Raw genomic sequence first — 25,020 nt, 5'->3', positions numbered from 1 at the left:
TTATGGAGGAACATTTTTTGGTTCCAAACCAATTACCTGTTTCTATATTGCAGCTTAAACTGAGGTGAGTCTAAAGGATTTTATATTTCATATACTATTTCCATTCCATTTAAAATAAACTCTTATTTTCTCAGACCAGCAATTGCATACGGATTGAACATATTCTATGATGCATCCCTTTATGCAGACAACACCTTTTGACATGCGATTTTAAGAAGTGCTGCTAAGTAAATTAATGGATAAATGTTAGAGTTAATGGAAGCTACAAGGAATTTTATTTGTTTTTTGTTTTTAGTTCCCTTTTTACTTTAGCGGAAATCACCCCAGGCCAGACTTATAGACTGTCGCTCTCGGAATTTGCTTTGTCCTCTTCTTACGTGTTATTTTGTTTTTCAGTTCACGGTACTCAGGACCTTGCAAATCAGATGACTATTCACTATAAGGAATCTTCAGTTCAATTGCAATGGAGGGTATACAATTAGCTTCTTTTTTGTTTTGCTACGTTTCTCTATATTTTTGAGTGCCCCAGTTAATATGATGTTTCACTAACACTCACTGAGATGGGGTCTATACACAATCACATATGCACATGTAAATGATCTATGGGTTGTTGACTTCTTCCCTTCCCTTATGCTTCATTATTTGAAGGCAGGTGGCGCTCATCAAGTACTGATCGCCCTTATTTTCCAGCCAGAGCTTGAGCTCATCACACTCCCAATAGGAAATGTAATTAAGAACGCAAAGTTTGCACCCACATTTACCATTCAGTAGTTTGCTTTAATACTACCTGCTGGTTGCTATTGTCAGGATCAGCCCGGGACTTGAACTCTGGTGGTGCTGTTCTGCTCATTGTAGCACTTACCTCATGAGCCACTGGGGGCTCTCGGGACTGGCCCTGAACTATTGAGTGTATTGTTTTCTGTTATCTGCCATTCACAGTCCGTTTTCCACCCACCTCGTTTACCCTCATGTGTTTCCCATTTCCTAATCACCTTCCCTTTATAAACCCCGCCCTGAGCTTTGCTCAGGGCTGAGTCATTGATTGTATCCTGTTTGTTCCTGACCTGCTAATCTGAATCTGAATCTGAATCTGAATCTGAATCTGAATCTGAATCTGAATCTGAATCTGATTCTGAATCTGAATCTGAATCTGAATCTGAATCTGAACCTGAACCTGAATCTGAATCTGAACCTGAATCTTGAAAACCTTGTATGTCTTGTTCCTGAAAACCTTGTTACCTTGTTTCCTGAGTGAGTACCTTTGTTCCTGTGTTCCCCATTTTTCCCTCACCATGTGGATTCCTCGATCAGCCATTTTGCTTGTTCCTGCCTTTTGTGTTTCTGTGTTCCAACTGCAATAAACCTACTATAACTTCATCTCCATCATGTCTTTGCCTACAATTACCTATGGCTACACCCCTGGGCGTCCACCATATCCACTCCCCTTGGAGTGGCTATCCTCGGTCACAACGGTTCCTCGTTGTGAACGTTACAGAATGACTCAGCCTAACTACAGGAAGCCTTTGGGAAAGCCCTCCATGCCTTCTGACTCTGTTGTTAAACTGCAACTCCCTTGGGATGGAGAGGATAAGGCAGAAGACGCCATCCATTTCACTGATGATGTCTGGCAGGATTTTGTCTCCGATGATGACTGGGAGGATTCAGCCTTCGATGAGGACTGGGAGGATCTAGACTCGGATGAAGATGAACTACAAACTGCTGTCTGGCCTGTGTCAGATCGGCCACTTCCAGTTTTTGGGCCCTTGTCTCCTCCACAACCTTCTGCTCCTGTGGCAGCTGCCAAACCCAGGTCACCCTCTTTTTCTCTCAGACCTGAACCCCAGTTTATTAGTTTTTCTACAGTTTCCCAGCACCCTCTCCAGTCTCCAGCTCATGTGCCGGCTCTTCAGTCACCTGCTCCTGTGCCGGCTCTTCTGTCACCTGCTCCTGTGCCGGCTCTTCAGTCACCTGCTCCTGTGCCGGCTCTTCAGTCACCTGCTCCGGTGCCGGCTCTTCAGTCACCTGCTCCTGTGCCGGCTCTCCAGCCTCCAGCTTTGGTGCCGGCTCTCCAGCCTCCAGCTTTGGTGCCGGCTCTCCAGCCTCCAGCTTTGGTGCCGGCTCTCCAGCCTCCAGCTTTGGTGCCGGCTCTCCAGCCTCCAGCTTTGGTGCCGGCTTCCCAGCCAGTCCTTGCTCCTGTGCCGGCTTCCCAGCCAGTCCTTGCTCCTGTGCCGGCTTCCCAGCCAGTCCTTGCTCCTGTGCCGGCTTCCCAGCCAGTCCTTGCTCCTGTGCCGGCTTCCCAGCCAGTCCTTGCTCCTGTGCCGGCTTCCCAGCCAGTCCTTGCTCCTGTGCCGGCTTCCCAGCCAGTCCTTGCTCCTGTGCCGGCTTCCCAGCCAGTCCTTGCTCCGGTGCCGGCTTCCCAGCCAGTCCTTGCTCCGGTGCCGGCTTCCCAGCCAGTCCTTGCTCCGGTGCCGGCTTCCCAGCCAGTCCTTGCTCCGGTGCCGGCTTCCCAGCCAGTCCTTGCTCCGGTGCCGGCTTCCCAGCCAGTCCTTGCTCCGGTGCCGGCTTCCCAGCCAGTCCTTGCTTCTGTGCCGGCTTCCCAGCCAGTCCTTGCTCCTGTGCCGGCTCCCCGAAAGCTGCCTGTGCCGGCTCCCCGAAAGCTGCCTGTGCCGGCTCCCCGAAAGCTGCCTGTGCCGGCTCCCCGTAAGCTGCCTGTGCCTGCTCCCCGAAAGCTGCCTGTGCCCGTTACCATGCCAAGGCAGCTGGATCCAGCCTCTGTATCTGCAGCCCAGCCGGTTCCAGCCTCCGTGCCTGCAGCCCAGCCGGTTCCAGCCTCCGTGCCTGCAGCCCAGCCGGTTCCAGCCTCCGTGCCTGCAGCCCAGCCGGTTCCAGCCTCCGTGCCTGCAGCCCAGCCGGTTCCAGCCTCCGTGCCTGCAGCCCAGCCGGTTCCAGCCTCCGTGCCTGCAGCCCAGCCGGTTCCAGCCTCCGTGCCTGCAGCCCAGCCGGTTCCAGCCTCCGTGCCTGCAGCCCAGCCGGTTCCAGCCTCCGTGCCTGCAGCCCAGCCGGTTCCAGCCTCCGTGCCTGCAGCCAGCCGGTTCCAGTCTCCGTGCCTGCAGCCCAGCCGGTTCCAGTCTCCGTGCCTGCAGCCCAGCCGGTTCCAGTCTCCGTGCCTGCAGCCCAGCCGGTTCCAGTCTCCGTGCCTGCAGCCCAGCCGGTTCCAGTCTCCGTGCCTGCAGCCCAGCCGGTTCCAGTCTCCGTGCCTGCAGCCCAGCCGGTTCCAGTCTCCGTGCCTGCAGCCCAGCCGGTTCCAGTCTCCGTGCCTGCAGCCCAGACGGTTCCAGTCTCCGTGCCTGCAGCCCAGACGGTTCCAGTCTCCGTGCCTGCAGCCCAGACGGTTCCAGTCTCCGTGCCTGCAGCCCAGACGGTTCCAGTCTCCGTGCCTGCAGCCCAGACGGTTCCAGTCTCCGTGCCTGCAGCCCAGACGGTTCCAGTCTCCGTGCCTGCAGCCCAGACGGTTCCAGTCTCCGTGCCTGCAGCCCAGACGGTTCCAGTCTCCGTGCCAGCAGCCCAGACGGTTCCAGTCTCCGTGCCAGCAGCCCAGCCAGACTCCGTTCCCGTGCCAGCTCGCAGACGACTGCTTCTTCCCGAGCCAGTTTCTGTACTGTTTGCCCTGGCCTCCGGGCCTGAGGACCTGTTTGCCCTGGCCTCCGGGCCTGAGGACCTGTTTGCCCTGGCCTCCGGGCCTGAGGACCTGTTTGCCCTGGCCTCCGGGCCTGAGGACCTGTTTGCCCTGGCCTCCGGGCCTGAGGACCTGTTTGCCCTGGCCTCCGGGCCTGAGGACCTGTTTGCCCTGGCCTCCGGGCCTGAGGACCTGTTTGCCCTGGCCTCCGGGCCTGAGGACCTGTTTGCCCTGGCCTCCGGGCCTGAGGACCTGTTTGCCCTGGCCTCCGGGCCTGAGGACCTGTTTGCCCTGGCCTCCGGGCCTGAGGACCTGCCTGCCCTGGACAGTGCCACTTTCCCTGCTACTGGACCTGGTAGGGCGGTTAATCCTGTCTCTATCAGGTCTATTGCTGTAGGTGTTGGTATTGCTGTCCTGGCTTGCCTCTTCCTATTTCTAACGGGTGCCTGTGCTCCTGGTCCGCCACCTGTGATGGGTGCCTGTGCTCTTGGTCCGCCACCTGTGATGGGTGCCTGTGCTCCTGGTCCGCCACCTGTGATGGGTGCCTGTGCTCCTGGTCCGCCACCTGTGATGGGTGCCTGTGCTCCTGGTCCGCCACCTGTGATGGGTGCCTGTGCTCCTGGTCCGCCACCTGTGATGGGTGCCTGTGCTCCTGGTCCGCCACCTGTGATGGGTGCCTGTGCTCTTGGTCCGCCACCTGTGATGGGTGCCTGTGCTCCTGGTCCGCCACCTGTGATGGGTGCCTGTGCTCCTGGTCCGCCACCTGTGATGGGTGCCTGTGCTCCTGGTCCGCCACCTGTGATGGGTGCCTGTGCTCCTGGTCCGCCACCTGTGATGGGTGCCTGTGCTCTTGGTCCGCCACCTGTGATGGGTGCCCGTGCTCCTGGTCCGCCACCCGTGATGGGTGTCCAAACTCCTGATCCGCCACCCGTGATGGGTGCCTGTATTCCTGGTCTGCCACCCGTGATGGGTGTCCAAACTCCTGATCCGCCACCCGTGATGGGTGCCTGTATTCCTGGTCTGCCACCCGTGATGGGTGTCCAAACTCCTGATCCGCCACCCGTGATGGGTGTCCAAACTCCTGATCCGCCACCCGTGATGGGTGCCTGTATTCCTGGTCTGCCACCCGTGATGGGTGTCCAAACTCCTGATCCGCCACCCGTGATGGGTGTCCAAACTCCTGGTCTGCCACCCGTGATGGGTGTCCAAGCTCCTGGGCCGCCACCTGTAATGGGTGCCTGTATTGATCTTGTCTGTCTTCATGTCCTGGTTTCCGACTCTGGCTGTGATATCTTGGCTCCTAATTCTGCCAATGTTCCTGTTCTGGCTCCTGACCCCAGCAATTTCTTTGTTTTGTTTTTCAATTCTCAAGAAGATCCTGTTCTCGTTTCTGGCGAGGCTTCGGCCCATTTCCCCAGGGTTTGGACTAAAAAGGATGGGGGACCATTTGATCCTGGGATCGCCCGGAGGTCGATCCTCAAGGGGGGGGTAATGTCAGGATCAGCCCGGGACTTGAACTCTGGTGGTGCTGTTCTGCTCATTGTAGCACTTACCTCATGAGCCACTGGGGGCTCTCGGGACTGGTCCTGAACTATTGAGTGTATTGTTTTCTGTTATCTGCCATTCACAGTCCGTTTTCCACCCACCTCGTTTACCCTCATGTGTTTCCCATTTCCTAATCACCTTCCCTTTATAAACCCCGCCCTGAGCTTTGCTCAGGGCTGAGTCATTGATTGTATCCTGTTTGTTCCTGACCTGCTAATCTGAATCTGAATCTGAATCTGAATCTGAACCTGAACCTGAACCTGAATCTGAATCTGAACCTGAATCTTGAAAACCTTGTATGTCTTGTTCCTGAAAACCTTGTTACCTTGTTTCCTGAGTGAGTACCTTTGTTCCTGTGTTCCCCATTTTTCCCTCACCATGTGGATTCCTCGATCAGCCATTTTGCTTGTTCCTGCCTTTTGTGTTTCTGTGTTCCAACTGCAATAAACCTACTATAACTTCATCTCCATCATGTCTTTGCCTACAATTACCTATGGCTACACCCCTGGGCGTCCACCATATCCACTCCCCTTGGAGTGGCTATCCTCGGTCACAACGGTTCCTCGTTGTGAACGTTACAGCTATAGATTACTAGACCTAGAGCGAATACTGCACACAGACAGGACCTAGAAAATAGAGGGATATAAGTCTAATGGACAATGAAAGCTTCAGTTTAAGGGGTGGGATGGCAAATGTTAGGACAACCACCAAGGATTGTAATGACTTACCTGATAACCCAAGCCCATGTTCCTGTTAGTAGAAAACAGGAACTTGTGATTGAATAATCATCTTCCAAGTGCCCTGGGCCAGCTTTCTGCTAATAGGAGCACTAACTCAGGGTATAAGGAAAATCATTACAATCCTTGGGGGGTGCCCTAACATTTGCCACCCCTTTGGATTTGGGCTTTCTTTCTCCTTTAAACTTGATGTGTATACATAGTTGACCCAGAGACAGATCAAATTGCCCTCTTGGAGTTAGGAAATAATTATTTTCTCCTTCTGAGGCAAATTGGAAAGGCTTCAAATGGATATTTTCCTTGCTCTGTCTCAAATAGAAATTAGGCAGTGTTATGTTTTGGGTAGCCGAGGATGAGTAGAGTATAACAGTGCTTTATTAGCAGAGTCATACAGGCATTACACAACAGTAAGCTTTCACTTTTAAGCTATCAGGAAGTATGCACAGTATAAGTATGAGCACACGGTGACATCTACAGGCCATTTGCATGAACACCACAGGCAGCTATTGATATTTTTCAACCTAAGTTATCAAGTTGCTATATCACTATAACTGCCCCCAAGGGGATCCAAAGAAGTGGATGGTAGGGGGCAGACTAAAGGTTATTTAGGGTGAGATATTTGAATAGGAAACTGCAGCATGAAATCTAAAGCTGTTCATACACTGTCAGAACTGCTGGAAATAGCGGTAGGCAGAAGAGGCGCTTGCCTAGGACGCAACAATATGGGAGCACGTACATGTGCACGAGCGGGGGCGTTGTCAGCTGACCGGGTTGCCTAGGGTGCCCGGTTGGTTGGGTCCGGCCCTGGCCAGACCTCTCCAAACATGTGGCCACCCGTGTGCAGGACCAAATCCCACAAACAATGTTCCAGCATCAAGTTGAAAGCTTTCCAGAAGAGTAGAGGCTATGTAGTGGGAAAATGAGGGCACATGTCAGATTAATACCAGGTATCAAGACCCTTTTTGCCACATATACCCCAGAATAATTTATATAAATGTTACAAATGTTTTCTAAAACAAGCTATTTGTACTTTAGGTTTAGTTCTTCGTTATTCCTTAAATGAATATTGCTTAGGGAGCACGCAAAGGCAAATGTTTTAATATTGACATCAAAACGAATGTGAAGCTCTTTCGATTTAATATAAAAAAAAAACTTAGTGCCTTGCTTTATGCCACAGAAACATGGCAGATGGTAATGGAACAGGTGAATCATTTCATGTTTTGTTGTTTTGTACTGTTTCATACAACAATTCCAGATGTAAAAAAAAAAGATCAATACTTCTTAATCCTGACAAGTATTTGTAGTGTAGTTTCCGGGGCTGAATAAAGATAAACTACCTTGGATTTATTACAGTCCGGATGACAAGCTTATAAAACACGTTCATTGTTCAGGTGTGGAGGTACAGAATGTTCTGATTATTAATGACTAAATAAGACATCCGCAGTCTGTATGAGTCTCTGCCAACCTGCGCATATTAATCTGTCTTTCAGCAGGGACATTAGGACCTTCTGACAACATTTAATTTGTACCTGATTGGGAAGCGTACGTTCATTTTGAAGTACAACAGTTCGTTGCACAGCCTGGGAACTAGGACGCCAATAATTTTATTTGAATTAGTGCTTGATACAAATATAAATACAAGTGTTTCTGGTTAATGAGGAGCTGCCCTCCAACAGATGAACGGGCATATATTATTAAAAAACAAACTAAATGGATGGGGTCTCTTGATGAACATGAATATCCGTAGAGAGGCGACCGTGCAGTGTGCTCCGTTGTAACTTTTCATTTTTGCTTATGAAAACAGATGGCATGTGTAAAAGTGGAGATTAGATTTTATTCTTTCAGTTTTGTCACTAATTGCGCCGGCATGAAGCGTGCGGCGGAAAAGAATTATTGTCAAGTCTGACAAAAAAATCAGATGCCCCAACTGATGTCAATATGTTTAACATATGTCTTTGTTTGGCTCACTGTTGCAATATATTTAGTGTACAAATTTAATTTGGGGGGGAAATCAGGGAGATTTATGAAACAACTGCCAGACAACAGCTGTTTCATGCAGTAGGCCAGGGGTGCCCAGGACATTCTGGGCCCGGTGTCAGAACTGGGCAGTAAGCAAGAAAGGGCTGAAGGGTGCACTAAGGGGTGGGAGGAAGGGCATGGAGAGAAGAGCGGCACAAAGGGGTGGGAGGAAGGGCATGGAGAGAAGAGCGGCACGAAGGGGAGGGAGGAAGGGTGCACACAGAAGAGTGGCACAAAGGGGAGGGAAGAAAGGTGCAGAGAGAAAACAGCACGAAGGAGAGGGAGGAAAGACAGGGAGAGAAGAGTGGCACGAAGGGGAGATAATAGCGGCACAAAGGGAGGGGACACAAGCACAGCACGGAGAGAAGGTGGGGGACAAGGGGAAAAGCACAGCATGGAGGGAAGGTGGGGGGACAAGCACAGCAAGGAGGGAAGGTGGGGGACAAGCACAGCACGGAGGGAAGGTGGGGGACAAGCACAACACGGAGGGAAGGTGGGGGACAAGCACAACACGGAGGGAAGGTGGGGGACAAGCACAGCACAGAGGGAACGTGGGGGCAGGGCGATCCTGGCCCCTCCGCCGCCTGAGGCAGCAGCAGTTGCTGCTGCCCCCCTCCCCCAGAAATTCGCTCTGAAAGTACCAGGAGCAGCATTTTTGCTGCCCCTGGTACCTAGTGGGGCGCTGCCATCTGAGGCGACAGCTTCAACTCGCCTCATTGGCGAAGCACCCCTGGGTGGGGGACAAGCACGGAGGGAAGGTGGGGGACAAGCACAACGCGGAGGGAAGGTGGGGTACAAGCACAGCACGGAGGGAAGGTGGGAGACAAGCACAGCATGGAGGGAAGGTGGGGGACAAGGGGACAAGCACAGCACGGAAGGAAATTGGGAGACAAGGGGACAAGCACAACATGGAGGGAAGGTGGGAGACAAGGGGACACGCACATCATGTAGGGAAGGTGGGGACAAGCACAGCATGGAGGAAGGGAGAGAGGTCAGACTGCAGGCACAGAGGGGAAGGACACAGGAGGGAAGGCTGAGAACAGGGAAAGCTGAGAGCAGCAAGCACGGAGGGAAAGGGAGTGTGTTCAAACTTTCATAACCTTCAAATTTTGTAAAATGAACCTGGTAATAAGGGGTATGGCCACAAAAATGGGCGTGGTCAAAAATTGATGCGCGTTATCAAGGTAGATCTCCTGATGGGGGGCAGGCGTCAAGAGTAGATCCCAGTGTAACAAAGTCTTGCCACCCCTGCACTAGGCCATATAGTTATTTGGACTGTATGACTAAGGGTGATGGCAGACGTGGCTACTGAGGGAGATTAGTTGTCCAGCGACAAATTGCCTCTTCTTCAGGCGACTAATCTCCCCTAAATGTCTTCCCGCCGGCTAAAATCTAAATTGCTGGCGGCATGGCACCGAAGTGAGGCAACTTTTGGCGACTTCTGAAAACGAAGTGTTCAACCTGCCAGTGATTTACATTCTAGCCGGTGGGAAGGCATTTAGGGAAGATTCGTGGCCCGGCGAATAGGTGCTGGGCGACTATTCTCCTCCAGTAGCCACCCTTAGAGTTCATCCATAGAGGACTTCTGCCTTGGGGAAAGGCTGTGCTGTGCACAGTGTAGCATCAGGGGGCACAGGCATTAACGTAACTATAAGCTACAGGGCCTAAGTGCCCCCCAAACCCCTCCTGAAACAATTTTTGTGGCATCCGGGTAGTTCCCCCACTGGGCACAGGGAAGCCCTGTCATTGCTGCCTACCATAGGGCCCTGTTGAAGCCTGTGTTAACTCCCCTACAAGTTAGGAGACAGTTAGAGTTGGCACCTACTTGTCTCCCCACCCACCCCTTCTGAATACAGCTAATGAGAACCATTACACTGGGGTAGCACTATGCCGTACCATGGTTCCCTGAGGCCAGAAATCTTCCTGTGTCTATAAATTGCTTTCAGGTAGAACTGAGACAATTAGGCTTTACTTGCAGCTTTATAGACTTAAAGGAAACTAATTGATGCCTTCCTTTAGAGGGCAGAAAGGAGCACATATGAAAGCAAAAGTCTGCGCTGCCGGTTGTGGGGGGTCAGAATCTCTTCAGGAGCACTCTAACTGTGTCTAGTAAATCCTGTAAGGATGAATATTTCCCATTAACTAATCAATATAATGCTGCTGTCCATTTGGCAATATTTTTTGTTCTTAAGTACTGAGAAACATCGCATTGATTAAGCGATATGTCCCTGCTTTGTAGCCCTACACTATAGATCCCCTGATTATTTATTACATTATAATTCCTGCATTGTCAAGCTGATTTTTTTTTCCTTTTTTATTACGTCCATGATATATAGCAGTTCTCCTTGATCCATTAGGCTGCCCGTTTACAGCTTTATGCTCTGAGTCACTTTCCCATGAATGTAAAACTTGCGGGTGGTTCATTTTTCTATGAGGGAGTAATCAATGTTACTATACCTGTAGATATTTAGTAATTGGTGTTAGTTATCACTGAAGATGGAGAGCATTTTCAGTTTTTGGCTGGGCGCAAGAGGACAGCTTCTCCTTGTAAGATTTAATGACTTACTTGTAAATCCATAAGGATTCTTGATTATCCTTTGGGTGCCAAAAAAAGATACACTAAGCAGGGATACTCTGGAAGTCAATGGTCTTCTTCTGCTATGATGTAAATGTCTCTTTCTCCTCTCAAATTCATTGTCTGGGGAGACAATCACTCTAATAAGTGAATGAAAACAGAGTACAGTTATAAATAGTTGTGTTTTATGCAATATAGAGTCAAGCATACGTGGGAACTGGGGTTTTCTGTATAAAAGAACGCAGTTGCAAGCCTGGACAAGCTACTATGCATGCAAATGTATAACTGACAAAACAAACTCATACAGTACATTTACAAATCCTTATGGTTTATCTGAGTTTGTCTCATCCCTGCAATGACAGGGTCAGTTCTCCCAATAAAACGAGCTCTGAGTCTCTCCAATGCAAAGTGTCAGGTGACTCTTCCAGGCAAATGGCCACTAGGGATGTAGCGAACCGCCGATAATGTGTTCGCGAACGCCGTTCGCGAACACCGGCAAAAAATGCGAACAGTTCGCGAACAGTTCGCGAACTTCGAACATCCGAAAATCGTTTGATTCGAACGATCGAAGGATTTTAATCGTTCGATCGAACGATTTTCGTTCGAATCGAACGAAAATCGTTCGATTTTAGCGACCGAATGGTCGAACGATTTTGACGCGAACGTCTATTGGCGAACGTCGCGCGACGTTCGCGAACTTGCGGCGGACGCGAACAGCCGATGTTCGCGCGAACAAGTTCGCCGCAGAACAGTCCGCGACATCCCTAATGGCCACACGATTGATCATGAGAAGAGCGAACTTTAGAGGAAAGGCCAGCAGTCTGGATACACAGCGCCAGCCAAGGAGAATAACACTGTGTCCCAGATAATGAGAATTTGTGAAACTTCTGGAATGAAACAGATGTCTCCCCAAAGTTCAGACGCTCCTCTATCTATCTACCGGCTTCCCTGCCAAATGTCAGCAAATGAATGTGACTGTGGGATGGCGCACACTCCGCAAAGGCTTGGCACACTGGGTTGATGGGCCTGGGCTTTGGTGGGGGCGGATAAGAAATCTCACTTTCCTTACCTGAGTTAATCAGTAATGATAATAAGATAATCAGCTGCTGTATAATAATAGGGAGAGGCATACAGCAGACACGGCACATGTTCTTAGCAGTGCAGAACATATAATAACTAAGCTTATTCATATACATCACTTCTTATTGGTGTTCTGTCACCAGTTGGTTAATGAACCGTCATTGGTTGAATGTTGAATTAATGTCAAATGGCTTAAACTCTGGGACCCCCCCTAATCTTTAAAGGGTCATGATTTTTATGGTGTAGTTTTAATTTCAAAATGACAGTTTACACTGGAAATAATCCACTCTACCATGTAAAAATGTCATTCCTAACCCAACAAGTGTATTTTTTTTTAGTTGCAATATTGGTGTGTAGGTGACATCTCAGGTCATTTTGCCTGGTCATGTGACAGAGTACAAGTCACATGACTGGGGGCACCTGGGAAACTGACAATATGTCTAGCTCCATGTCAGATTTCAAAATTAAATATAAAAAAAATTCAGTGCAAAAATCTGCCGGAGCAGCACTATTAACTGATGCATTTAAAAAAAATAAAAATAATAATATAATAATAATAATTATTATTTTAATAAACATTTCTTGAAAGTGCTTATTGGTCAGTGTCCTACTAGGTCCTCTATGCCTCCTGGCAGGAACTATCATATAGGTCCAGGGGCCCCCTACCAAACCCACAGCCATGGCTGGGCGCGTGCATTGGCAAGTGACCCAAGTTACTAAAGAGCATGAATAGATGCAAGTGACCTTAGGAATAGTGGCAATGCATGCATAGTGTTGCAGTTGCACTTGCGTTTGTAAAAGAGTCCCGCAGACCTGTGCAACAACTCTCCCTTTATTCAATACAGATAAAAGGTTGAAAGTTTAGCATCATAAAATGAAACCAGAACAGAATTCTGTCTGTACAAATCTCTAATTACCATTCGATTTTATGCTGATGCCGAACAAAACAAAAGTGAGCCTCCTCTACACTTCCTTCCTTGCAGAGTTAACACTTCTGATATGAGTGACGTTTACCCTTGCCTTGCCCCAGGGAGGGGGGACAAGTATTTCTGGAGTTCTGGCATCAGTTTCTGCCCAGTGATCACAATGATACGTATGACACTTAATTAACGAGTCCGCGGGACATACTGCAGATCCCTGCATATTTGGATTTTATTCTGGAATAGGGGCGAGCTCCATGTACCTGCTTAAATTATCTCAATGTGAACCCATGCAAATCCAGTCTCCCCTTGAGCCTTGCCCTTCGGACTTGCCATAGGTTACACTGTTCATTACAGGGAGCCCAGCAGTTAAAGGCGAAATAAGCTCCTATTTTGAGAGCTAATGGTGATGCTATTTGGATGCACCCAGTGAAAGTATTATTTTGCACCAGGAGCAATTCAAAGTTCCAAATAGGGGTGTAACTAGAGGAAGCAGATCCTGAGACTACTGGGGGGGCAGGAGGTGTAAGCGACCCAGTAGAGCACTTGGGGAGAATGGGTGACCGGAACAGTTTACAGCAGAGCCTATTGGTCTGTAGCTTTGCCTATGCAGTGAAAACTAACTTCATTTTATTGTGTTATTTACCCTTTAAAACAAGCCAGGAGTCAAGCCAATGGCCATGGATTAAAGGGGTGGCTATAGAATGGCCAATTCTAACCAATTTTTTAATTGGCCATCATTATTTATTTTTTATAGTTTTTCGAAAATGGGGTTTACTGACCCCATCTAAAAAAGCAAATGTATTGTTATTGCTACTTTGTATTACTCCACTTTCTATTCAGGCCTCTCCTATTCATATTCCAGTCTCTTATTCAAATATGTGCATGGTTGGTGCGACTGTGATAGGGACCTTAGATTGTAAGCACAACTGGGGCAGGAACTGATGGTAATGTGATAGGGACCTTAGATTGTAAACTCCTTTTGGGCAGGGACTGATGCCATTGTGATAAGGACCTTAGATTATAAACTCCCCAGGGGCAGGGACTGACGGAAATGTGATAGGGACCTTAGATTGTAAGCTCCACTGGGGCAGGCACTGATGCCAATGTGATAGGGACATTAGATTGTAAGCTCACTGGGGCAGGGAGTGATGGGAATGTGATAGGGACTTTAGATTGTAAACTCCACTGGGACAGGGACTGATGGGAATGTGATAAGGGTCTTAGATTGTAAGCTCACTGGGGCAGGGACTGATGGGAATGTGATAGGGACCTTAGATTGTAAGCTCACTGGGGCAGTAACTGATGGGAATGTGATAAGGACCTTAGATTGTAAGCTAAAATTGGGCAGGGGCTGATGGGAATGTGATAGGGACCTTAGATTGTAAGCTCACTGGGACAGGGACTGATATGATGTATAAGCTCTGTAAGCGCAGATTTGGGTCCATAAAAGGACTGTTATTATGCTCGCTGTGCCCTCATTGTGATGTGAGTATTGTTGAAGTCTCTGTTTAGTTATTAATTTACCGATGGAAATGGATTTTTCCTGCTTAAAACATAAAATAATTATAAGAAAAATGAAAATCTAAAGAGCAGAATGTGTAAAGCGACAGAGGGCAAACCGTCCTCATCATTTTAATTGCTTTTCTGCTGTGATCACTCGAATTTGTTTCAATTATTACCGGGTCCCTTTCAATCCTGGGCTGCTCCTGTTATGTGAGTAAACAGCTCCCCCTGTTGGCCTAAAAAAAAGACTCCAAGAAACGGTATATAAGCAGGTAAGTTTCAGATATTATGGGTAGGTTCTCATTACTATCAATAAAAAAATCATTTACCTTTGATCGAATACATTGCAAATATCTATCCTTCTATGCAGGATCTAAACCTCCCCCCCCAAATGAATTGATGTAAACTGCCCCAGCATGATCTTCTGAGCACTTTTGCAATTAATATTAATTTCTATTTTTAGTGGTTTCTGAGATATTAGCCGCTTTAGACCGCAAATACAAGAATTATCAGTCTGAAAGTCAGAGAGCTGGAATCCCTAGGGTTACCTTGCTGTATAAGTGCCGGCCTCTCCCTCTAATACCAAACTACAATTCCCATCAGCCCTAGCTCAATTATTAACGGCATATCAGGCAACATAACTGGAGTCCCAGGAAGCAGATGTTTAATGAGACCCCCCACCAAATGCACCTCATCTTCTCCGGTCGAATTTATAACTCTTGGGGCGTAAAATCTTAGCCCTGTAGCAACTCTGGATCCATATTTTAGTTCAAACTAGGGATGCACCAAATCCAGGATTCTGCCTTTTTCTGCAGGATTTGGCCGAATCCTTGTACCTGGCCGAACCAAATCTGAATTTGCATATGCAAATTTGGGTCGGGAAGGACTTTGGATTTTGTCACAAAACATGGAAGTACAACATTTTTTTTCCATATTTTCCTTTCCTGCCCTTAATTTGCATATGCAAATAAGGATTCAGTATGCAGCCAAATCCCAAATAGTGGATTTGGTGCATCTTTAGTTCAAACAGATCTTATAGGACCCAACAGAGACACTGACCCCATCTAAAAAGCACTTTATTGTCTTATTTACCCTTTAAAACAAGCCAGGAGCCAAGCCAATGGCCATGGAATACAAGGGAGGTTTCCCTTGTGGTATACCATAGAATAGCCAATTCTAAACAACTTTTAATTGGTCTTCATTATTTCTTTTTTATAGTTTTTTTTTTAATTATTTGCCTTCTTCTTCTGACTCTTTCCAGCTGTCACGTGGGGGTCACTGACCCCATCTAAAAAAAACAAATGCTCTGTAAGGCTACAAATGTATTGTTATTGTTTATTTTTATTAATCATCTTTCTATTCAGCCCTCTCCTATTTCTGTTCCAGTCTCTCATTCAAATCTGTGCATGGTTGCTAGGGTAATTTGGACCCTAGCAACCAGATGGCTGAAATTACAAACTGGAGAACTGCTGAATAAAAAGCTAAATCATTCAAAAACCACAAATATTAAAAAAAGTAAGACCAACTGCAAATTGTCTCAGAATATCCCTCTCTACATCATACTAACAGTTAATTGAAAGGGGAACAGCCCGTTTAAGAATTAATGGGCGGATTGTGATTCCAGCAGGCAATAGAAACTGCTGAGTGATGCCAGAGGGGACCACCAAGGCCTGTATTGTATATAGGGTAAAAAAGAGGCCGAATCATGTCATTCCTGGGGAGCCACCAGCTCTTGCTGAACTACAGTTTCACCTTAACCACAGCCAGAGGGTCAGTCAGTCCAGGACAAGTCTCAAGTGAATGTGGGAGATGTAGTTCATATGTGGCTGGAGAAACAACTACATGGGCTTAAGTGCGGCTAGGAGATGTCTTTCAGCAATAGCTAGCTCCAGTATAATGGTTTATGTTCCTGAAAGACAAAGCTGCGCTAAGAAGGGCGATACTACAGTCCCCAGAGTTCTCGCACAAGGTAGGCAAGCGGATGGGATTCTGGGAGTTGTAGTGAGGAAGAGTCGGTTGCTATGGTAACGGTGAGGCGCCAAGCTGCGTGGATAGCTCTGGAGTTCGTGCCCTTACGTGCAGGGAGGTGGGGGGTGCGTCGATGCGTTGCTAAGGAGGCGCGTGCGCGCGGCCGCACGGGAAGGCGAGCGTAGGATTGCGTGCTGGTGTCCGGGGCCTGAGAACAGGCGGCAGCAGAAGGGTGCGGGTTGAGTCCGCTTGTCTCTGCCTGGCACCTCCACACGGACATCTCACCGTTTCCCACGCCGCAGACTGACTGAATGACGGACTCCGACCAAGAGATGGAGCCGGTTCCTGTCCTAGGACTGTCTCTTCCCATCGGGTGAGTGTAAGGCTGGAGTAGGGCACGCACCGAGGCCTCTGTGCCAGGGAGGAGCTCCCAGCGGGCCTCTTCCCCCTCCCTCCTCCTCCTGTTGCTGCTCCTGTAGCGTGTAGCCCATTGACAAGGCCGCTGGGGGAGAGCTGCAGCTTTACTTTCTTTCCCTGGTACCAGTTAGAACTCCCTGTATCCTTGGCTCCCCAGATACTGCCTGACCAACTCACAGCAGGCCCTGACCCTTCATAGGATGCTGGGATTTGCAGGGCATCCACCTGTATGGAATAGGGCCCTGTAACTTCCCCGTGTGCACTGACTGGACATCCAACTGTATAGAATACGCCCCTACTGCCCCTGGTACCAGCCCTGTAGTTCCCCCCCCCCCGCGCCAGCCCTGTAGTTCCTCCCCCCCCGCGCCAGCCCTGTAGCTCCCCCTAGCGCCAGCCCTGTAGCTCCCCCTAGCGCCAGCCCTGTAGCTCCCCCTAGCGCCAGCCCTGTAGCTCCCCCTAGCGCCAGCCCTGTAGCTCCCCCTAGCGCCAGCCCTGTAGCTCCCCCCCAGCGCCAGCCCTGTAGCTCCCCCCCCAGCGCCAGCCCTGTAGCTCCCCCCCAGCGCCAGCCCTGTAGCTCCCCCCCCAGCGCCAGCCCTGTAGCTCCCCCCAGCGCCAGCCCTGTAGCTCCCCCCCAGCGCCAGCCCTGTAGCTCCCCCCCAGCGCCAGCCCTGTAGCTCCCCCCCAGCGCCAGCCCTGTAGCTCCCCCCCCAGCGCCAGCCCTGTAGCTCCCCCCCAGCGCCAGCCCTGTAGCTCCCCCCAGCGCCAGCCCTGTAGCTCCCCCCAGCGCCAGCCCTGTAGCTCCCCCCAGCGCCAGCCCTGTAGCTCCCCCCCAGCGCCAGCCCTGTAGCTCCCCCCCAGCGCCAGCCCTGTAGCTCCCCCCCAGCGCCAGCCCTGTAGCTCCCCCGCCAGCGCCAGCCCTGTTAGCTCCCCCCCAGCGCCAGCCCTGTAGCTCCCCCCAGCGCCAGCCTGTAGCTCCCCCCCAGCGCCAGCCCTGTAGCTCCCCCCCAGCGCCAGCCCTGTAGCTCCCCCCCAGCGCCAGCCCTGTAGCTCCCCCCAGCGCCAGCCCTGTAGCCTCCCCCCCAGCGCCAGCCCTGTAGCTCCCCCCCAGCGCCAGCCCTGTAGCTCCCCCCCAGCGCCAGCCCTGTAGCTCCCCCCCAGCGCCAGCCCTGTAGCTCCCCCCCAGCGCCAGCCCTGTAGCTCCCCCCCAGCGCCAGCCCTGTAGCTCCCCCCCAGCGCCAGCCCTGTAGCTCCCCCCCAGCGCCAGCCCTGTAGCTCCCCCCCAGCGCCAGCCCTGTAGCTCCCCCCCAGCGCCAGCCCTGTAGCTCCCCCCCAGCGCCAGCCCTGTAGCTCCCCCCCAGCGCCAGCCCTGTAGCTCCCCCCCAGCGCCAGCCCTGTAGCTCCCCCCCAGCCGCCAGCCCTGTAGCTCCCCCCCAGCGCCAGCCCTGTAGCTCCCCCCAGCGCCAGCCCTGTAGCTCCCCCCCAGCGCCAGCCCTGTAGCTCCCCCCCAGCGCCAGCCCTGTAGCTCCCCCCCAGCGCCAGCCCTGTAGCTCCCCCCCAGCGCCAGCCCTGTAGCTCCCCCCAGCGCCAGCCCTGTAGCTCCCCCCAGCGCCAGCCCTGTTAGCTCCCCCCCAGCGCCAGCCCTGTAGCTCCCCCCAGCGCCAGCCCTGTAGCCTCCCCCCAGCGCCAGCCCTGTAGCTCCCCCCCAGCGCCAGCCCTGTAGCTCCCCCCCAGCGCCAGCCCTGTAGCTCCCCCCCAGCGCCAGCCCTGTAGCTCCCCCCCAGCGCCAGGCCCTGTAGCTCCCCCCCCAGCGCCAGCCCTGTAGCTCCCCCCCAGCGCCAGCCCTGTAGCTCCCCCCCCAGCGCCAGCCCTGTAGCTCCCCCCAGCGCCAGCCCTGTAGCTCCCCCCCCAGCGCCAGCCCTGTAGCTCCCCCCCAGCGCAGCCCTGTAGCTCCCCCCCAGCGCCAGCCCTTGTAGCTCCCCCCCAGCGCCAGCCCTGTAGCTCCCCCCCAGCGCCAGCCCTGTAGCCTCCCCCCCAGCGCCAGCCCTGTAGCTCCCCCCCAGCGCCAGCCCTGTAGTCCCCCAGCGCCAGCCCTGTAGCTCCCCCCCAGCGCCAGCCCTGTAGCTCCCCCCCAGCGCCAGCCCTGTAGCTCCCCCCCAGGCGCCAGCCCTGTAGCTCCCCCCCAGCGCCAGCCCTGTAGCTCCCCCCCAGCGCCAGCCCTGTAGCTCCCCCCCAGCGCCAGCCCTGTAGCTCCCCCCAGCGCCAGCCCTGTAGCTCCCCCCAGCGCCAGCCCTGTAGCTCCCCCCCAGCGCCAGCCCTGTAGCTCCCCCCCAGCGCCAGCCCTGTAGCTCCCCCCCAGCGCCAGCCCTGTAGCTCCCCCCCAGCGCCAGCCCTGTAGCTCCCCCCCAGCGCCAGCCCAGTAGCTCCCCCCCAGCGCCAGCCCTGTAGCTTCCCCCCCCAGCGCCAGCCCTGTAGCTTCCCCCCCCAGCGCCAGCCCTGTAGCTTCCCCCCCCAGCGCCAGCCCTGTAGCTTCCCCCCCCAGCGCCAGCCCTGTAGCTCCCCCCCAGCGCCAGCCCTGTAGCTCCCCCCCAGCGCCAGCCCTGTAGCTCCCCCCCAGCGCCAGCCCCAGTAGCTTCCCCCCAGCGCCAGCCCTGTAGCTCCCCCCCGCGCCAGCCCAGTAGCTTCCCCCCCCCGCGCCAGCCCAGTAGCTTCCCCCCCCCGCGCCAGCCCAGTAGCTTCCCCCCCCCCGTGCCAGCCCAGTAGCTTCCCCCCCCGTGCCAGCCCAGTAGCTTCCCCCCCCCCTGTGCCAGCAATAACTCCTTTACCACTGGATGTTGCTCTTGAACAACTCCCAACATCCTTTGATCTGTACCAATCCAAACCAGAATGGCAGCCTTCAGGGCATGGGATGGGCATACAATGCAGGGGGAAGTAAGAATCAGCCATTGGTCTTGTTCTTGGGGCATCAAGTAAAGCAGGGGTGTCTTATCTGCTTCTGCACTCTTGCTGTTGGATTACAGATCCTAGCTTCCTATTTGGAACACCTGGGAGACACAGACTGGGCAATGTTTATCAGGGTAGGAATAAGATGAGAATCATATTTTCTATACTAGTTCATTTAGAGTCCCTGAATTTGTTTTGGTTATTGTCTCTCAGGAGGGTGAAATGTTGGCGGAGACTGTAGTACCAGTCAAGTGTTTGCTGGTAGATAACCTGCACCTGCTATCAAGAGTGTATAAAGTATTGAGGGATTGCGTGTTAAGTCATGGAATTTGTGTGTCATGTACACCAGCTCTGTGCTAACCATCAAGCTGTGTCCTCTCGGATAAACGGATAAATACGTCATTGTTGTCCTTTGCTTTCTGCGTAACACCTATCTCATGTGTTTATCTTTTTTAGGATATGATCATGCACGGGACGGCTCACTCAGACAGTTGCTTCTTCTGCTAGAATGTTTCTTGTGAATGTCCCTCCTCTGGCTACTTTCCAAACAAAATGGGCACCATTTGGGCAGACCACAACTTGTAGAATACCCGTCAGCTTCTCTGAGTCTGAAGAAGATCTTTCCAGGGCCGCTCTATCCACACAAATCCAGGGCGTTAGCAACAATCTCCCAAGCAATGAGTCTTCTCTTGAAGTGACCGTGGAATATGAGGGTATTATGCAGGAGAATAGGAAGGGGGATTTTAATATCGAAAGAGGACTGAAGACTCATGCCACTGTGCTCAAGGGACACCCAAGAGAGAGTGCTACGCTGGTGGCCACTGCTGAGTTCAAAGATAATAAAGATGATAATTTGGAGTTTGGCCCTCAGGCATTGGAATCGGATAGTGATGACTCTGTAGATCGAGATATAGAGGATGCAATTCAGGAGTACCTTAAAAAGAAAGGTACCGGTGAAGCATCTAACGAAGGGCTCAACACAAAGAGCTGCACTTCCATTGGGCATGAAGTTCTGCTAAAAGACCCTCAGAACATCTCTGCAGCCAATACCTGTCCCGTCGGTATGGTTACTGCAAGTGACACTTGCAATAGCTTTAGACTGAAAGAGCTGCAAAGAAGCTCTTCCCCCGATAGTGTGAGCAGTGATGACTCCTTTGAGCAGAGCATCAAGGCAGAAATTGAGCAATTCCTTAATGAGAAAAAACAGCAAAATAGTAAGACCAGCATCAGTTCACCACCTAAAGTTCCTCGCATCGAAGCTCCGGCAAAACCAACGTTTAAAACCAATAAGACTTCAGAAAAGCAAAACTCGAACCAAGGAGGGTCTGAGATTTTGCAGAAACATGCTTCAGATTCTAAATGCCCCAGACCTAGCTCAGAGACTTCTAAAACACAACCAAATGCCTGTTTTCTAAAGCAGAACGCCAAGACAAGCGCTCCGTCTCAAAAATCCACATCAATTGTAATGGAAGAGCTTTCAGACTCAAGCAGCGATGATGGAATCGAAGAAGCAATTCAGCTTTATCAGTTGGAGAAGAAAAGGCAAGGGGTAACGCCCACCATCACACCAGAGAAAGTAAAAAGTTCCACCCTGGCTGATTTGCAGATAAATTTGGAAAGCAGGAAAAGAAAAAGCTTGAATAGCAAACCTGCTGCCTTCCAGGATATCTCAAATTGCCAGCCTCTGTTCAGCAAGAGACCATTCCTATCCAGAGAGGATAGCTGTTTGAAGCGTGAAACTGGTGCTCAAACAACTTGCAGAGCGGAGACTGCTACAGAGCTTTTGTGTGCAGAAGCAATACTTGACATTTCTAAAGCAATCCTGCCTTCTCAACCACAAAGCACTAATGTGATTCCTGCAGAGCTTCCCCCACCTCCTCCTGAACCTCAGTCTGATAGTGACAGTTTGGTCGACAGTGATGACAGCATAGAGCAAGAAATAAGGACATTTTTGGCTCGCAAGGCCCAGGAGGATGGTGCCGGCTTTCCACCTGTTAAAGAGGAGTCAACAATGGAAACTAGTCCCGAACTTGGAAGTTTGTCTTCAAAATCAAAGCTTTCTCTCACACACAAGAAAAAAGCCAAGGCAATACAATCGGATTTAATGAGAAAAACTCTTCCCTCGGATAAAATGGGTTCTAATGTAGAGTTTAATAAGCAGCCACAGCCAGATGAGCGATTACAGAGCAGTGGTAAGTTATCTGCTAAATCTGCACCTTCAGAAATGAACATGAGAACTGGAGAAAGTCTTGTGGTTCTTGAGGTCTCAACAGCGTTAAACAGGGGCAGAGGGAGATCCCATGAACTGGCAAGAAGCTATTCTCGTGGAGATAAAAGCAGTTCCTTGGACAGTGACGAAGATCTAGACACCGCCATAAAAGATCTGCTCAAGTCAAAAAGGAAATGCAAAAAGCGTCCTAAAGATGGTAAGTCTCAGTGTAAGAAGAGAGTCCGATTTGATCAAACCATTAGCAAGCCACTCGAGATATCCGAGGACTCCAGACAACCTCCCATAAATCCACCATTCATCAAAAGTTGCCTTTTAAATTCCAATACTGCAAAGGAAAATTCTCCTGAGAAGTCAAAGAAAAGAAGAGAGGAAAAGGCAGTGGAGAGAAGTGTTCCATCGGTTTCTTTTCCTCCCCAGTGTAATAAAGATGGTCAACATATGCCAGCTTGTGCCTCCGATGAGCCTAGCAGCAAAACACGTGCCTTCCACGATGCACAGGATAGCAGCTCTGTGGATAGCGATGACAGCATAGAGCAGGAGATCAGGAAGTTCCTGGCCAAAAGAGCGAGAGAGTCAGCGGCGCTTACAGCAGCACAAAACGAGGCTGTTCCTATTCCATGCCCCTTGCCTAAAATAGAAATAAATACCCAAACTATATATCCGCAACAGGCAGTTGTATTAGATCCTGCACCTGAAACTGTACTTCAACCTGATAAGTGTAAAAACATTTCTGCTTCAGCCACTTCACAGACCACTGCGGTTCAGCCATTACCGCTACATTGTGGCAAACAAAGTCTACTGCCTGTAGGACCGTTGAATTCCCTCAGAACAGCAATGAGTCCCCAGAGTACACCGAATTGTTTCATAATAAAAAAAGAATGTTTATTAGAGCAGAACAGTATCATTAAACCCATCGAGCAGTGCCTTCCAACTGCTCCCAGCCGGGTGATTGTGCAGGCCAATCTCAGCAGCCCCCAGCACTTGCCCATTGCAGGAAATTTTGTGGCTGGTGTAAAATGTGTGTCCGGCACTGAAAAACAACTTCTAATAAACGTAGGAAATACTGGTCCGTCTAAATTAGCCACCGAGATTTGCAAAAGCATGGTGCATAATTCCCGGCTGGCTAATTGCCCACCACTGGACAGGAAGGGGCCTATCTTGGACAGATCAAAAGACTTGCCAACCATTAACATCATTCCCAAAGCTCCCATTGTCCGCTCTGGGTTGTACTTGCTCACCACGAAAGTGTCTAAAGAGAACTCTCCTTCCTTGCGTCTCCCCATTAACACCACAGCATATGAAACAGGGATTAATTTAATGAGCATTCAGTACTGCCAGGTGAACATGCAGAAACCTCCGTGCGTAAGTGAGCGGTCAGTTGATCAACAGAAAAGTGCAGAAAGTAGGGTACCCATGCCGGGTCATGCAGCAAACCCACCTCTCTTCATTACCAGAAGCAGAGAGTTTAAGACAGGGAGAGAGGGCTTAGAAAGGGAAGGCAGAACAAACCTTGACGAGGCAGCCAGTCACGACTTAGTGGCAGACTCTGTTAAAAATATGAAGGAAATCAAAAATTTACAAGAAAGCAAAAACGTGTAACTATTTTTTTATTGTTGTTGTTTTGCCACATATCAATTTTGTAGCTGTATAGGATGTAAATACCTGAAAGATAAGACATAAATGACATGGCGTTACTCATCTTGTTATCGCATATAATGCACAGATTGTTTATAAAGATCCCCTGCCCCCTTTTCCTCCCCTCATTAGAGTTTGTGTAATTTTATCTCAAAAAATATTTTTTAGAATTGTATATCATTTTATTTTTGCTCTTCATGCCCAGTATCCGACAAAGTGGTGCGGTAGCATGAATTTGTTTTTTTTAACAACTATCAGAATAATGATTTTCAGTCTTTTTTGTATTTTTTAGTACGCCTCGCACTGTTGTCAATGCAGGATTTTGTTGCTCACCATACGTTTGCTTTTCCTTGTGTTACTAGTGATTCCCAGCATTTTTCGAAAATCCTGGAAATCACTATTATTTTTTCTTTAAAAAAAATTCTGGCAAAAAACACAAACTGGGTTGATTTATCATCCCCATCTACTAGGTGAAAAACCAAGGGTTTTACATTTTATCAAATTATTTTTCACACTGGTCTCAGCTGGTAAAGTAATCGTCTCAATCCTTTTTGATTTCCATAGGAAATTAATGTGTTCGACTGTTTAAAGCTGCTTCGGAAAATGCGTCCATTTGTTAATTTTTAAGGAATCCAAAAGCAGATTGATCATAAATTGCCCCCAGGTGTTGATATATGATCCCTTATAAACTGCATGGGCTTTATAAACTGTATTATAAGAGACTGCCCATCGCTTTAATGAAGTTGCATGTTTAATATTCCGAAAAGCTTCCTTTTGTCAGGCTTGTTTTGCTGGAATGAAATGCTGGCAAATTTCTGATGATCTTATAGGGATACTGTCACCAAAAAACCCACCATTCACCCCTAAAACAACGTGTTAAGTTTAAATAAAAAAATGAATTTCAAATAAAATTCACGTTTGCACTTTAAAGATCTGCATAGAACAGCAGAATTTCAAGTTTTTATGACCGTATCTCTTCAAAGATCACTTCCAATTCCGACCTTTCTGCAGGAGCAGTTCTGTTCCCGCAGAGATTATACCAGGCATGATTATATCTCACCCGCGGGGTAGGCCTTTGCGTTTTGTTTCTGGTATTTCCACGTGTACTCGTACATTCCAGATGCTTACGGACGGCATATCCCATTTAGTCAATTACAATCTCGTGTAAATAAATTAACCAATTGTATTTTGCTCTTCTTTTCTTGGCAACGTAAAACTTCAGCTTTCAAACTTCGTTTGTATAAAATATTTTCCTCTTCTCTTTCCAATGCCAAATCCCTTGGCAACGGAAAGCGTTGGTATGCACTGATTTTAACATTTAATTGTTTTTTTTTTGTCATTTAAATGAAGCTTATTTTTGAAAACTTATTTAGCTCGGTGTCCGCTTCCAAAGAGTAGCTATGTACATACGGAGGCAGATACTTGATAACTAGTTTCTTTTATGGCCAGTATAAACTTCTCCCCAACCGCGACGGCAGCCTTGGCTTAATGGCATCCAATGCGTTTTCTGGATTGAAATCCACCCCGTCTGCAATTATCATGTCAGTTACTATATACAACATGGGCAGTTGCGGGCAGAGGAGGATAAACCTCGTTGTGTGCTATTAGTCAAGGAGCGACCCCTGTTAACTACAACTGCCATCATTCTTTGCCGGTGGGAATAGGGGTTGTGGTTTTACAAAGACTAGAGTTCCAATGCTTTATTGAAGGAATGACCTGACTATTTTGACTTGCACCATTTTTTACTTTTTCTTGTTATTTTTTTTCCTGAC

General features: G+C 49.9%; 1 protein-coding gene across 1 annotated transcript; it reads left to right on the top strand.

Moving 5' to 3' along the window:
* Positions 1-16,144: 16,144 nt before the first annotated feature.
* On the top strand, positions 16,145-23,307 carry ppp1r26.S (protein phosphatase 1 regulatory subunit 26 S homeolog). Its single transcript, XM_018232586.2, has 2 exons — positions 16,145-16,399; positions 19,840-23,307. Exon 2 carries the CDS (start codon positions 19,892-19,894, stop codon positions 23,210-23,212), a length of 3,321 nt encoding a protein of 1,106 aa, XP_018088075.1. The 5' UTR covers positions 16,145-16,399; positions 19,840-19,891; the 3' UTR covers positions 23,213-23,307.
* Positions 23,308-25,020: the final 1,713 nt, after the last annotated feature.

Source organism: Xenopus laevis, chromosome 8S, assembly GCF_017654675.1.
Source record: "Xenopus laevis strain J_2021 chromosome 8S, Xenopus_laevis_v10.1, whole genome shotgun sequence".
In the NCBI taxonomy this organism is placed as follows: Eukaryota; Metazoa; Chordata; class Amphibia; order Anura; family Pipidae; genus Xenopus; species Xenopus laevis.
The sequence above is the reverse complement of the archived record's forward strand: the minus strand, read 5'-3'. Positions and strand labels throughout refer to the sequence as shown.

Excerpts from the sequence above, each read along its gene's own strand:
- ppp1r26.S (XM_018232586.2), top strand. The coding sequence starts at position 19,892 with ATGTTTCTTGTGAATGTCCCTCCTCTGGCTACTTTCCAAACAAAATGG.